This window comes from Larus michahellis, chromosome 7, assembly GCF_964199755.1.
Source record: "Larus michahellis chromosome 7, bLarMic1.1, whole genome shotgun sequence".
NCBI lineage: Eukaryota > Metazoa > Chordata > Aves > Charadriiformes > Laridae > Larus > Larus michahellis.
In genome coordinates, this window is record NC_133902.1 from 18,537,685 (window position 1) to 18,552,815 (window position 15,131).

General features: G+C 55.4%; 1 protein-coding gene across 1 annotated transcript in view; it reads left to right on the forward strand.

Moving 5' to 3' along the window:
- RBM44 (RNA binding motif protein 44) overlaps positions 1 to 15,131 on the forward strand; it is a 46,119-nt gene that overhangs the window by 21,718 nt on the left and 9,270 nt on the right. The window contains exon 17 of the mRNA XM_074593507.1: positions 13,053 to 13,191. Within this exon, the coding sequence (XP_074449608.1) occupies positions 13,053 to 13,191 (139 nt within the window). The remainder of the gene's footprint in view (positions 1 to 13,052; positions 13,192 to 15,131) is intronic.

Here is a 15,131-nt window from a genome sequence, read left to right on the forward strand (position 1 = left end):
AACAGCAGCGCGCTGTGTGGGTGAGTTGCAGAGAAGTGCCATCGCTGCGCGTTATTCAGCTGGCAGGAAAGAAAACCGCAGCGAGAAACCTCTGTTAAAAAGGAAAATTGTTCCCGGGCTGCTCACGTGGCTCAGCAACAGATTTTAGTCTGGAAACTGTATGTTGAGAGTATTTAGTCAAGCTGCTGTTCTTTGCAGCCTGTGATGAACGCACCAACAAGACAGTGTAGCGATTTATTTTGGTTTTCTCCCTAATGAATTTTTATATTTATTTATTATGTGCTGCTTTATGGCAATCCGTTTGAGTGAATAACGTTTGCCGGGGAACCAGTGCTGTTATCACGAAGGTAGTTCCATAAAATGGTTCGTAGTCCCGCGAACCAGAATAATCCGCATCTAATACGCACAAACCCGTTGAAACCTGAACCAAGGATCGAAGCGTGTTGTCTCCAAACTGGTGCCGGGCACTTTTAACCGTGGTGTTAGTTTCCCTGTTCTTATTATAGCCTCAATCAACTGAAATAGCTGAAGGAAAAAATAGTCTGGGGGCGGGGGGAGAAGAGCGCGTTTGCCTTTAGCACGTTCTTGAGACCTTGAGCATGGTGGCCGCTCGTTTCTCTTTGGCTTTCTGCAACAAGACTGTCCCAGCTTTGGGACCGAGCCAACATCTGGCCTCTTTCGGCATCCCATGCTTTGTCGGTGTTTTAAAAACAACTCTAAAGCACAGGTCTAATGCCAGCATAAGGTGTCGGGATGACAATGCCGGAAACCTCCCCTGGTAGGCAGGAGAGATGTGGCTGGTTCCCGGGGCTGGCATCCAGCCCTTCAGGCCCTGGGCGGGCTGTTTGCAAAGGATGGACCTGCAGAATTAAATGAGGACCCCTCGGTCAGCCGGCGGGTGTTTGGTGGTGGTAATGGCCAGACCCAGTTTGAACGAGGAACGGGTGAAGTCAGGGCTGTACCATCGCCAGTCTCCAGTGCAGTTTTCCTCCATTAATTTAATCAAGGTGAATTATTTTTTAAAAAGACCCTGCTATTCATTAAGCTGTTAATTATCTTTCTAACTAACTGCTCGTGGCAGGTTTTTCCCTCCCCTGATCCGCAGTCAGCCAGCAGCTGGTTTTCAGCACGCCTGGGTTTTGATGCATGTTCTCCTTCCTGCCTTCGCAGCTGGTTTTGATTTTATTTTACTTACTAAATGTGTGGGTTTTGGGGTTTTTTTTGGGGGGGAGGTACGGGGGAAAGAAAAATGTTTATCATTCTGCCCTATGGAGACCCTAGGGACGTGTAAGATGAGTCCCGTTCCTGGAAATGTGCTTGGCAGGCAGCGATGGGTGAGGAGGACATGCCATAACTCCTGCTGATACGGGTGGGGAAACTGAGGCGAGGAGAGAAACTGGACCAGGGCTCTTCGAACAGCCTATTTCAGTGTATTCAGTAGTTAATATTATTTAACAGCAAAACCATCTGGCAAAAAGTGAATCCCTTGCGACCCAGCTAAGCAGGACTGTCCTGCACTGGGTGATAACGTTGCAAAGTTGCAGCGTTTATTGTGTGTTTTAATTTTGATCAAGCGTTTTGCATCTCACAGGAGCCGTTATGTGGAAACCCGTATCAGAACGAAGTTAAATTGTCCTTCGTTTGGGGAGGGCTCAGCTGCTTTCTGGGGTGCTCCGTAAAACACTGAGCTCGGAAGAGGAATAACCCAGTGGGGCAGTATCTCTGCCACCCGAGCATCCCTGAGCATGGCAGGGATCCAGCCAGAGCTGCTGGAGGAATTGTCTCCTCTGGGATTGTTGAGGCACTTGATAACTTTTGCGAGTCGCTTTTGTGTGTATCTTGTAGGAATTTAGTGCTTTGGAAGCCTTACACCATCCCAAAGCGCTTCCGTGTTTCTTAAATCCCTCAAATCTTAAGAAAACTAATGACTTTCATATTTAGGAGAACCGAAGTTGGCCTTTCCACGCAGAACCTAAATGCCTTTAATCTGATTTATTAACTTGGTGTAGAAAAGGAGATCTTCATCCAGTGGGACCCTGCTCCTGGAACAGCTATTCCCCTTCATTTTATTACAGAAAGCAAAATAAATAGATGGCTTTTTTCTTTTTTTTTTTTTTTTTTTTTCCCCCCCATCCAGCACTAATGAGATATTTTGCATACAGCTGAACGTAATCACGAAACCCAAAAGGATATCCGAGGTTTTAATTTTGGCATCCTGTTGTGCCTGCGGAGGGAATATGGTGATTTCTCCATCAAGCTGATGCTTTGATGATTTGTTGTCATTTAGTTTCTTGCCAGGATGGGGGTGTTTGAGTTTTCGCTATCGTTTTAGAGTTATCCCAAGTGTTGCAAGAAGGCACAAAATAAATTGTCTAAAAATAAACTGCCAGTGGATTACGTGTTGAAGTTGAGGTAGGAGCTGGCTGCCTGAAAACGATGCGTGTTTGGGGGCTTTTTTTTTTTCTTCCCTTTTTTTTTTTTATTATTTTTTCAAGCAGGTGCCTTACCCAGCTGATGAGGCAGGAACTCTTTGAACCAGTGGATTTGATGGTATTTTCGTTAATGGGTGGTTGGGGTTCCCGCTCGGGCCGGGCTGGGAGTTGTGGGGGAGCGGTGACAGGGTGGCACGGGTCACCCATGGGCAGGGGGGACAGTGGGACAGTGGCTCTGCCACGCCGGTGCCGGGCAGGAGGTGGGCAACGTTGTGGGCAGCGGGAGGCAGGTGAGATCCCGCGTGGGCAGGCTGAAGGCTGGAGTGCTTTTCATTTTGAGTCTCCCAAATTGTTTTCCTCCCTGCAGAGCCCGTCTCCCACAGCAGGAACACCCCCCCCCCCCCCCAATGCCCAGGGAGAAGCGTGGACATCTCCGAAAGGCGCTTCAGGCCGGCTCCCTTGTCCCGTGGGAAAAGCAGCCTCGGCGGCAGGCAGGGTCCCTGGGGGGACGGGCAGGGCAGTCTCCGTCATTGTGTGGTCCCTTTGGCAGGCAGCGAGAGCCAGGATGCGGCGAGGAGGTGTCGCGCTGGGAAGAGGGATGAGGGCAGAGGACTCCCGACCCGTGTACCGGCCGGCTTCGTTAGTCCGCCGCTCACAAAGCGGCCGTAATTAGGGACCTAGCTAGGGAGCTGATTGCCGGGCGCAGCAGAGCGTACTGCGGCCCTGCTCCTTGTGGGGCTGCCGAGCTGGGACGGGGCTCCGGCGCGCAAGGACCTGAGCGGCAATTGCTCCCTCTGGGGTGGAACATGCTTTGGTGGAAAGGAAAAAAAAAAAAAAAAAAAAAAAAAAAAAACCAAACCCCAGGTATTGCTCCAGAGCGAGTTGTAGGCGGTGCATTTATCCAACAATGGTCGGGCTGCCAAAAAAACCCAATAGGTAAGGGATGTAGTGAAGGGCAGCGCTTTGGTGCTGTGCGTGCAGGTGTGCTGAGGCACGCGGGGCTGCTGCGGGTGCCGGGCTGGGGTTTGTGCCGAGCGCCGCGTCCGGCTGCCGGTGTGCAGCTGGGCTGCACCGGCGCTTGTTTCTGCCTGACCTTCTCCTGTTACTGCCTTTGACCATAAATAAGTCTCCGTGCCCAGTGATGTTGTATCCCCAGAAGTGTTCCTGGAGCATCACGGCGCTGCTTCCAGCCTGGTTTTTGCAGCCCTCCCGCGCTCATCCGGGCCGCCATCCCCCAGAAATGGGACTTCTGGGGACACCTCTCTGGAAGCGGGCCAGCACTGGCAGGACCGCAGCATGCTCTGCAGCCCCGCCGCACGTTGTGCTTCGTTCCCGAAGATGTGGAAGCCTTTGGCCTCTTTGGAGGGCATCTGCCACCCGAGATCTCCACGTGGCCAGGTCCCTGGTGAGGGGACTGTCCCCAGCCTGGCCGAGCAGGGACTGACTTTCTCTACTGACCCTGCATTCAGGTATCTGCTTCTCCCAAGCCACCAAGGTTCGGCGCTGACCCTTGACGCTGCTTACGCCAGTGGCACCTTGCACCCTGCCATGGCACGTATTTGGCACAGAGGTCTCCTTTGCACGAGCAAAGCCCCAACCACATGCGTATTTTTCAGAGAAACACCTGATGTCCTAAAATTGAGCTTTCCTAGTCCAGTCTCTTTTCGTTAAACATTTTTTTTCCTAGCCGTGAGGCTTTCTTTCCGCGCCCCCCCAGCCTGAGTGACTTCTCTCCCATCCAAGTTTCCTGAGCCCTCCGTCTGCAAACCTCGCTGGGGAGCTCGGGCCCTGCTTTGTAACGGCGTCTGTGCCGTGCGTACAGGCTGCTCTGTTCAAGCAGGAGCCGGGTAATTTCCGTCTGCTGCTCCATCTGCAGCCCCCGCCCCGGGCAGAGGGGAGGCAGGGACGGGGGGATGCTCCTTCTCTTCTCCAAAGGGAGTGGTGGCAGCACATCCAAGACATCTTGGGGTCAGCCTTCCCGGATGCTGGGAGATAGGCAGATGTTCCCCCACTTCCCAGCATCTGCTCTGCCTCCGAAATCCTGGCTGCGGGGTGATTCGGTGGTGGGTTGAAAAATCCCCGCTCCCTTTCAGTACATGAAAACCCCCAAATCCCATGGATTCCCTCTTTATTTCACATCCCAAAAGGCTACTTCGGGAAGAAAAATCCTGCGGATTAAGGGACAGTGTCACAACGTGCCCGGAGGCAGGCATGCAGCAGGCAGGGGAGGCAGAGGCTGCCAGGTTTTGGGACTGGAGGATGCTCCAGGTGCATCAGGGAGTTGTGTTTGGGACAGAGCAGCTCTGAATTAATACTGCTGGGATGAGAAATGCCCTTCTCACGTTAAACAAGATGGTGGGTGGCTGCTTTGGGTGGCCAATGAGTCCCTCCTTGTCCTGATGTCCCCAGGCCTGACTCTGGTGCGTGCCTGTGGGTTGCCGGCGCAGGGGACAGGCTCTCCTCATGGGCTCGCCCACCAATTGCCGAGCACCGGCATCCCTACAGCCATCGGGAAGCGGGAGCATCTCTGCGAGGACTCGGACATCTCCAGGTATTTTTGAGGACTCCAAACTGGCTGCGGGGAGCCTGGTGCTTTGCTGTGGCGAAAGCAGCAGCAGCTCATCCAACCATGCATTAACAAATGAAGCTTTTGAGATGCTTGAAGTGCTACGTATCATCCATTTCCCTTGGCCAGATTTATTTGGTCGGAGCTGTTGGCAGGGTATCTCTGGCAGCCTGGTGGGTGGGTGGCTGGCTGTGGGCTCCTTTTCTGCCTGTTAAATAACAATTATGGCTTTTCTGCATCTTTAAATGCCCTACAGAAGAGGCTGAGGTGATGGTCCTCACCTGCTGTTGAGGAAAGGGAGGTGCCTTGAGTTAAAAGCTGGTTTTTCGGGCAGGAGAGCACCACGGGGAGGGGGCTGTGCTTGGGGAGGGCAGTGTGGAGAGACCTGTGCTCTCATCCCGCCACATTTGCTGGGCTTGGGAGGAAAAGGTGTCCTGAGCAACGCTCCTCTACCCTGAGCTTGGAAATCCACTGTGAAGCAGATACTGAAAGCCTCCGCAGACGTTCCCCGGCAGCAGGCTGGTAGCGAGAGGGAAAGATGCTGGAGATGAAATATTGCCAAGCTTGGAAGGGAGGAGGGGACCGGAGGAGCTGCCTGCGGAGAAGTTGGGCACGGCCTTCATGGGATGGGGACGGGGACGGGATGGGATGGGATGGGATGGGATGGGATGGGATGGGATGGGATGATGATCCTGTGCTGGTGGTGGGACTCGGGCAGGCTGTGTGAGAAGGGGACGAGTCTCTACCTCGTGGCTGCCTGCGGGGTTTGGACGCCTCCATGCATCTCGCCGTTCCCAAGCCTCTGGCGCAGCCCCGACAGCCCCCAGGAATCCACTGGATCCCGGCAGCTTGGGGCAGGTACCAGTGCCCCCAGCCTGACCCAACTGGGCAGGGAGGAGAGGCTTTTAAAATACATTCCCAGTGCAAAACCAGGACAGAAATAGCCCCGCCGGGGCTCAGAGGTTTCGTTTGACTGCGGGGGCTGGCAGCAAGCAGGGGGTGGTAGCAGATGGCTCCCTCCTGGCTGGTAGAGGAGCAGCGTCGAGCCACCCACCCTCTCCTTCCCCAGCACCAACGCCTGTGGTGGTCCCCCAGCTCCAGCTGAAGGGGGTGACGCATTCGCTAAGCGCCAGCTCCATTTTTCCCCTGTGAGCCCAGGGAGGGATGACAAGCTGCGAAGCCGTCGCTGGGCCGGCAGCTGCCTGCAGCAGCCCCGGCAGGAGGTATATTTTTAAGCAGAGGGTGCCAGACCCTCCCCGGAGGTCACGGAGCTGGAAGGGGCAGTTGTGCCTTTCCTCCTGCTTCTCCCCAGCTGGTGTCGGTGACTTCCCCTCTCTCCCATGTTTCTTGGCATGAGGTTTCTTGCGCAAGACCTGAGCTTCCTACTAGGTGACGCGGTGTCTTGGTTTTTAAGCCCCGTCCGGAGCTGTCACTCCATGGGGGTTTTCAGAGCCCGGTGTGGGAGGCGCTCCCCGGGTGGGTGAGCTGCAGGGGAGGTCAGTGCCTGGTGCCATGCCACCACGGGCTTGCACCTCCGTTGGCGCTCAGCCTGCTTTTTTTGGAGAAAACGTCTGACTTTAAATACTGCCATGAGGGCCAGAGGCTGCGTTCGAAGCGGCAGGCTGGAATTATCCCTGTGCCCAATCCGGCTCTTGTCTGGGGAGGGCAAAACCAGGCTGAGGAGGTGTGGGTGGGTAGAGGCAGGTGGGGAGGGAGGTCCCCAGGGCAGGTTTGCAGCAATGCCGCCAGTTCCCGCCTCGGGAGTTTCCAGGCGGCAGCCGGGGCCAGCCCAGCCCTTTACGTGCGAGCACTGCTGGAAGCCATGGCTTTATTTTTAGTCCTGGGAGCACTTGCTCCGTCCCTCACAAAACCATCTGCTGCTGCCAGCGGGGCTGGGTTTGTTGTCTTTGAGTCAACAAAGCAAACACACCCCACCCCCCCTCCACCCCCAAATCTGCTGGTTCTTTGGCTGCAAACTGGGATGTTTTTCACTCTCGTCTTCTTCCTCCTGCCCCCATGTCCTCTCCCCACCCTCCCACGAGTGTTTTGGATGGGAAGTTTTGGGCTGGATCTGGTCCTTCCCGTGGCTTTGTGCTTCAATCCAGGCAGAGCACTGGGGTGCTGGCAGGGAACTTGCTCCGATGTGACCCGGGGATGCTCGCAAGGGTGCATCCCTTTTTTGGGGGGAGGAAAGGGCATACCAGATGGTAACCAGGCTTAAGGTGAATACTAGGGCTTCATTATGTTGACTTACTGATTAGCAGTGAGCATGGTGGCTCTGCTGAGTGAAAGCAAAGATGCTGAGAAGTGCACGTGGGGAGGGGTCTGTTTGGAAGTGTGGGTCCCGACACGAAGGGAAGGGTTGAAAAGTGAAAGGAGGCAGCGTGAGGCTAATTAAAGTGTTCTCCCCATGAACAGAGCGGCTTTCAGGCCTTCCCAGGGCTGTGCCTGCAAAATTCCCCCGCTCAAAACCTGCTCTCCCGGAGCCGTGCAGTACCTCCAGGGGGGACACGGGACTGTGGTCCCCACTGGAGGTTTTTGTCACCAGGGCGAGTGGCCCGACAGGGACGGCTGCAAGTCCAAGGTGGCCAGGGGATGTTGGCCACTAGACGGTGGGAGAAAATTGGGTTTGGGGTTAGCCTCAAGCGACCGTCTCCTTCCCAGCATCGTTCCCAGCTGGTGAGTGCCCGGTTTGGCAGCATCAGCACATCCGTCCAGCTGGGCTTTCCCTTGTTTCGTCTCCTGGTTGGTACCTGCCGGGGCAGGATTCATCCCGCTGGATGGGGACGTGGCAAAGGCAGGGCTTGGAGCACACACAGCAAATGAGCTCCAGATTTCCAGCTCTTGGTTGGGTTTATTCTGCAACGGGGGCCAAACCGCGAGGTTTGTTCTCAATAAAGCAGAGCGAACAACCCCACCAAAAAGGAGAGGAAAACAGACTGGTTTCATCTCCGGCTTGCTGAGAGGGCAAATCGTTTCACAGGGAGGGTCCCAGCGTTTGGGAGAAGCCCAGGAGAAGATGCTGGAATGTCCATTCCTTGAGCCCAGAGCTTTGCTGATATTGGGGTTTAGCTCTGTGTGGCGTGTTCATTGCCAGCCCTGCTGAGTGTCACTTTGCAATTATCTCTGATCTTCAGGGGTTTAATGAGACCTCTAAGCTTTTAGATGAATAACCGGCTAGTTTCTGCTCTTTGCTATGAAGCCCTGAATGGTTTCCACCAGAAAAAAAACACCTGTTGGTCCAGCCATAGCCACTGGTGACTGCTCTGCACCCATAGTCAAATAGTTTCATCCTCCATCCAGCACCATCAAGGGCTGTCGTGGGCTTGGGGGAGTCCATCTCCCCCTGTTTGCTGGTAGTAGTGAGCAACAGCCGAGCTGGGTGGGTCCGGCAGCCCCTCCAACAGCACCCACTGGGTGCCACTGGACGGGATCACAAATTAGGGTGTCTCCGGTTCCCGTCCCATTTAAGAGCCTCCATCAAGGGCTTCCTTCTTGGACGAGGCTGCAAACGCTGGGTAGAGTCCAGGTGCCAGGTGAGGAGCCTTCATCTGCAGGAACACCATGGCCAATGGCTTGGGGCTGCCCCGGTGGCATCCAGAGAAACCCAGCAAGCCCAGAAGGACACGGCGTGTGAGTCCACCTTGGTGGGATCTCCCCAAAAAGGAGACGAGCTTACCTGGGACTCGCTGCCCCAAACTCTCCATGCGTTCCCAGTGTCCACACGTTGTGGGCAACATCCAGAGGTCGAATGGCAGAGGGCCGGGGTGGCGAGGCTTGCAAAAAGTGCCGAGAGGCTCCATCGTGATGCCTGGGAACCGGGTCTGTCAGCGCTGGCATCGCTTTGACCTCCGGTGCCATGCCAGCCTGAAATGCTCATCGGTTTCAGGCTCTGTGGTGCCCCCTGCCTCCACCCTGCCCTGGGGTTGGCTCCACGTCCCAGCAAGACAAGCCCAAGAAGTCCCAGAAAACTGAGGAGAAAATGGCCAGAGACTGAAGAATTCTGCAGGTTGGACAGTGATGTGAAACGCAGCACTTTTCTGAGAGAGAAAGCTCGGGGCTTTCTGCTGGTGACAAGCGTGCGGGCTCTGTGGCAGTGGCAGGAGGAGGAGGTGGTGCCCACCGAGTCGTTTTCTACGCCTCTGAGCCCAGAGCTCTGGCCCAAACCCCAGCTCTGGAAGTGCAGTGGAATAAGGCGCAGTTATTTTCCCCAAATTTTTGTAACAATTCAGGGCCAACACCGTTTTTCTGCTGAAATACATGAGCGACGGGTTTTTTGTAGCTAGCCCTCAGGAAGCTGAGCTCTGGTAGACGTTTGCTGGGACTCTCCAGGACATCAATCCCGGGGCAATCAAGAGGATCTGGGATGCCTGAAAAAAGCCTTCCCTCCAATCACTTCCTCACCGCTGCTGTCCTGATGTTCCCTGTGAAGAGGCAAATTAAGGACCCTTAAAGTTGCCTTTTGTTCAGGTAATCAGCACTTCTCTTGGCAGGGAAGGACTTTAATCAACAGTCCCGCGGGTCCTAAGATAAACACCACCTCGAATGGTGCCTCCTTCCAGCAGAAGACATCTCTGCACGCAGAAGGCATCGTGCATGCCTGTTGGAAGGATGAATTTTTGCCGACTCGCAGTGGTATCACCTGGATGGATGGATGGACGGACGGACGGACGGGCTGGGGAGATGCGGCAAGGCAGGGATAACCCCCTGCTCCATGTCGGGGTGGCACCTGAAGACCAAGCAGGGCTTTGGAGGTACCGCATGGCTCCGGTGGGACGTTCCCAGGGGACCACTGTGTCCTCCAGCTCCCGATGCAGTTTTTCCCAAGGGAAGGGAGTGCCGGGGGCATGGGGGAGGGTAGCTCTCGGAGGTGGCTCAGCCTTGGTGTAGTCGGGTTTTGGAGCTCATTTAAGCAGCTCCTTGGAGCCCTCACAAATGGATGCTGTTAAGTACAGAGATATGACTGCGCTGGAGCTCAGTTATTTACAGCTGACTTAGGCCTCCTCTGTCAGCAAGGGCTGAGGAGGGGAAGGAAAATTTCTGGAATGAGAGCCAGCAGGAAAAAAAAAAAAATCCCTCCCAGCTTTTTTCCCCCCTGTTGTTACAAACCCTGAGCCCGCCCCAGCCTGATGTGGCGATAAATGTGGGTTTGGGGAAAATGTGGGCAGCAGCGGGGAAATACCCATGGGTTGAGGTGGGGACCATGTAGAAACGTGGCAGGAGCTTCTCCTCGCTTTGACCTTAAAATGTGCCTTTAAAGCTAAAGCTGGTTTTCCCCGGACAGCTGAAAACAAAGGAGCTTTTTGGCCTCGCCGTGCCCAGCTTCATCCTTGCGGCGTTTACGCAGGGAGCTCTGGTAAGCCTTGCTCCTCTTGGGTGCTCTTTGCCTCCGATGTGTAAAACAAAAGAGCCCTACGCGACGTTAAAAATCTCATGTCCGATGCGTGGGTCACTGGCAGACGGGTCTGGTTTCCCCAGTCCCCCAGGGCAAAGGGTTTGCAGACAGACCCCGCGCGCAGTTACGGGAGGTGTGGTGGGGGAGGCATCTTCACTGGCACGGTCTCGGCTCCGCTCCTTGGGGTTACCCGGCCGAGCCTCGGCTGTCGGCATCCGCAGCGGTCACCAGAGCAGAAGACACGTCCTGGTGGGGAGGGCAGAGCTCCCAGAGAACATTGGGAAGAGCTGCCGGAGTGGCCGATGTGCCCGCAAACGACCTTCTGAGCTGAGACGAGAGGCAGGAGCACAGTGCACGCGTATGGGTGACACGGGGACGCCGAAGGGCCTGGGCTGGCTCTTCCGGGCTGCCCACACCGTAACCAGCCTACGGCCGCATCCAGCCCAGCGGAGTCCTTTGGGATGCCTCGTTTGGCGAGTGCATGGAGCTCCCTGGTTTTTTGTTTTTGCTTGTTTTGTTTTCTTTTAATAGTAGGGCTCGTTTTCGTGCCGACTGCCAGCCATACGTGGCTCGCAGCTACTCGGGCGTTGCAGCTGGTTTGCGGTTCTCAGCTGCCGCGTCCCCGTGGTTTATTGAGTGTTTCGCCTCTCCCCACCCAAGGTGCCTGTTGAGGTGTTTTCCTCCAGGTCTGTTCCGGGGTAGCAGATGCGCAGTCAGCAGAGAATCTCCGGGCCTCTCTACAGATGGTTGTTTTCATGGTACAAGTGATGTCTCCAGGCTGATCCGTGCCAACTGGGAGTGGGGAGGAGTGCAGGGCGGCCTGGCCACGTTCCGTTAACTTCTGCTTTTCCTTCTCATGCTCCATCGCTCTTGAATTTCTTAAAGCGGCTTTGTCTTCCTCAATGTCTCTCCGTGCTGTGTGTGTCTCACTCTCTTCTGCCTGGCTCCGTTTCCTCCCTTTCTCCTGGTTCCCCTCGGCTGCTCCTCCAGCTGGTTTTTCATCTGTTCTCCTCCCCTGCTCTCCTTCCTCCCCTTACGTGTCTCTCCCCTGCTCTGCGCTCCATGCGTTGGCCGCCGGCGTTTTCTCTGCAAGCTGTTTCCCCGGCCACGCGATGGGCATCGTATTTGCAGGAGGCTTGTGCGTCGCAGCCTGGTGCGCGGTCTTCACCGCGGGGTGACCCCGCGGGGTGGCACCTGAACCTCCCCCTCGCTCAGCCGTGTCACTCCTTCGCTTGTCCAGATTTGAAGGGATGGGATGGGGGAGAAAAGCCTCCTAGCCATCAGTCGTCATCCCCGAGCCTGCCCGGGCTGAGGTTTGCAGTCCAGCTCTCACGTAAAATTATTGCGCCTTCCCCTCTCCTCCTCCTCCTCGCTCCTCGCTTCGTGCTCGGCTTCAGCAATTCCAGACCTTCCTGTTTCCCAGCAGGGCTGGTCTCTGGCGGAGGCGGCGCTGTGCGGGTGCTGCAGGGTGAGCCCCTGCGCGGTATCCCTTGGGGAGAGCCTTTAGATGAGGATAAACTTGTGTTTATTGCTGCAGCGGTGAGGGTTTAACGCTCCTCAGCTCCCTCCCCTTGGCTGGATAATCGACGTTCCCTCATCTCCAGCCCAACTGAAGCGGCTGCCGCCGTGGGAGGCGGCGTGGGAGCGCTGGGGCCAGCCGCAAACCTCGCCCAAGGGCCCGGGTGGGAGGGCCCCAAATACCCCAGCAGGTCCCAAGTTCCCACCCGTTGCCATGGGATATGGTACCTAAGCGCTGCCAGGATTTGGGGGCTGCAGAGGGGCCGCTCAAGGAAGGCATCCCCCAGGCAGGAGCTGCCGGTGATGGCCCCTGGCTTCCACATGCAGGCGGCTAAATAAGTAGCTACGTTCTGTTTTGTTAAAAAATCAGATAAAAACAAAAATAAAGCCCTACTCTTTGGCTCAGGGTTCCTCGTGTGGAGCAAAAAATAGAGCTGGTATGCGATGCCTGCCTGCAATGTGCTCCAGGAGCTGCAGAGGCATCGCTGGCACGTTGAGACGGAGGGGAAGGTATTATTTATAGCCAGGCTCAGCAAGTCATTCCTCCGAAGTCTGTCTTCTTGCCTGCTCCCTCTTCCCTTTGCAGCGTTACTGTCCTTTTCCCTTGCCATTCGCTACCAAACCTGCACTAATTGTGCACAGACTTGGCGGGACGTGAGCAGCATCTCTTCTTCCCCTGGTCCCAAACCAGAAGGCACCCTGTAGCGGGGACGAGAGGAATTAAATCAGCGCCGTGGGGTTCTTCCCCAACTTCCTTACTCTTTTTGTAAACCCAAACAAACCTGGGGATTTAAAGCCCAAAGACGTGTGTCAAGTGATCAGCAGAGAATCAGTCTGTGTCCTTTCTTATTTATGACTTTTAACCTGCCATATTTTGAATAATTGATTTCTCTATCGCCAAGCACTTGGGAGGGTAACGGAAGATGATGCTGCGGGGTCAGAGGGACGCAAAGTGGAAAATAAAACCCTGAGAAGGAGGTTTTGAAGAAGCTGGTTGAGAGTGGGGTTGCTTTGATGTCCAGCTTTGCTTTGACGGGTTCCCTTTGCGCGACGAGCTGCGGGGGGACCGCAGGGGGCTGTCGTCATGCCACGACCCACCACGGCAGAGCCTAACCCTGCTCGCCCCTGGCCTGTCTTCCAGCCCATCACTTCATCACGGCGACGGCGTGCCAGGAGGCGGACTACGGCTGGATGATCCGGCACTACTGCCTGAAGCAGTTCCAGCTCAGCATGGAGGGCATCGGGCAGCGGCTCTGGTGTGACTGGGACGAGACCGTGGGGTAAGTGAGGTCCCTCTGCTCCTCCTGGCATCCCGGGACCACCTGTATTTGGGGTCTTTCGTTTTGGGGTGTAAGGAGGTAAGCAGTGGGTTTTATTTCATGAGGGGGGAGACAAACATGGCATTTTACTTTGCTTTGCTGCTGATGCGGCCCTAGCTGTGTCCCTGCTGGGTCCAGCTGAAGGGCTTTCCCCATCCTAGTTGCTTGAGGAGTGGGCAGGAGGTGGGCTTGGAGGGGAGAGCAGTGGACATTGTCTACCTGGACTTCAATGAAGCTTTTGGCACCATCTCCCATAAGATCTCACAGACAAGCTGATGAGGCATGGGCTGGACGAGCAGACAATGTGGTGGGTTGAAAACTGCCTGAAGGGCCAGGCCCAGAGGGTGGTGGTCCCGGAGGGTGGTGGTCCTTGGACGAAGAGGCCAGCAACTAGTGGTGTACCCCCGGGGTCCACGCTGGGTCCAGTCCTGCTTAACCTCCTCGTTAATGGGTGATGGGGCAGAGTGAACCCTCAGCACGTTTGCAGGTGACACCAAACTGGGAGGAGTGGGTGACAACACCAGAGGGCTGTGCTGCCATCCAAAGGAACCTCGGCAGACTGGAGAAATGGGCACATGGAAACCTCATGAAGTTCAACAAGGGGAAGTGCAAGGTCCTGTGCCTGAGGAGGAACAACCCCAGGCACCAGGACATGCTGGGGGCTGTCCAGATAGAAAGCAGCTCAGCAGAAAAGGCCCTGGGGGTCCTGGTGGACATCAAGTTGAACACGAGCCAGAAATGTGCCCTTGTGCCAAAGGCGGCAAATGGTTTCTGGGGCTGCATTTGGAGTGTTTCCAGCAGCCGAGGGAAGTGATCCTTCCCCTCTACTCAGCGCTGGTGAGGCCACCCTTGGAGTGCTGGGTCCAGTTCTGGGCTCCCCAGTGCGAGAGAGACACGGACATACTGGAGAGAGTCCAATGAAGGACCACAAAGATGATGAAGGGATTATGAGGAGAGGCTGAGAGAGCTGGGGCTGTTCAGAAGAGGCTCAGGGGAATCTTACTAAGGTATATAAATATCTGAAGGGAGGGTGCAAAGAGGACGGAGCCAGGCTTTTTTCACCGGTGCCCAGTGACAGGACCAGAGGCAATGGGCACAAACTGAAGCATGGGAGGTTCCCTCTGAACATCAGGAAACACTTCTTCACTATGTGGGTGACCGAGCACTGGCACTGGTCACCCAGGGAGGTTGTGGAGTCTCCATCCTTGAAGATACTCAAAAACCATCTGGACGTGGTCATGAGCAACCAGCTGTGGGTGGCCCTGCTTGAGCAGGGGCGTTTCGACAAGATGAGGTGACCTCCAGAGGTCTTCTCTGAACTCATCCATTCTGCGATTAATTGGGCTTTCAAGGAGCCCAACCTAAGCAGTGTTTGGAAATCGGGATGGTCGTCTTGCTCAATACACTTACGGACATATGAAGAAACCACACGCCCCAGTGGTGGAGCTTCAACAGGAGAAGACCACGGTCTGCTACATGCTGGGTATCAATGTGTTAACAAGGCAGTAGATTGGGATCCCCGTCACGGCTCCGTTGCCTCTTCTGGTGACTCACTGCTTGACGGACCTATTTCCCATGAGATTTTTTCGTTTTTCTCAGCACTCAAGTTCTCACAGTCCAACATGCCCTAACTCAGCTGAAAAGCCCCAGAACTCAACGGAGATGCCCTCAGACCCTCTCTGTGAGAAAATCCCAGGCCATCCCACTGGACCTGCTGGTTTGCCTGCCACTTCCAAAAGTTGCGTGTTGATTTTTCTTAGTGACTAGAGGGAGAGGCTGGCGCGGTACAGCATGGCGGTCTTCTGCTGAGTCTCCTGTTCGTAATTGGTGTCAGAGAATTAGCCGTGATTTATGACTTTGGAGAAGCGGAGATGTGGTCTGCTTTCCTGGTGGCATCCAGG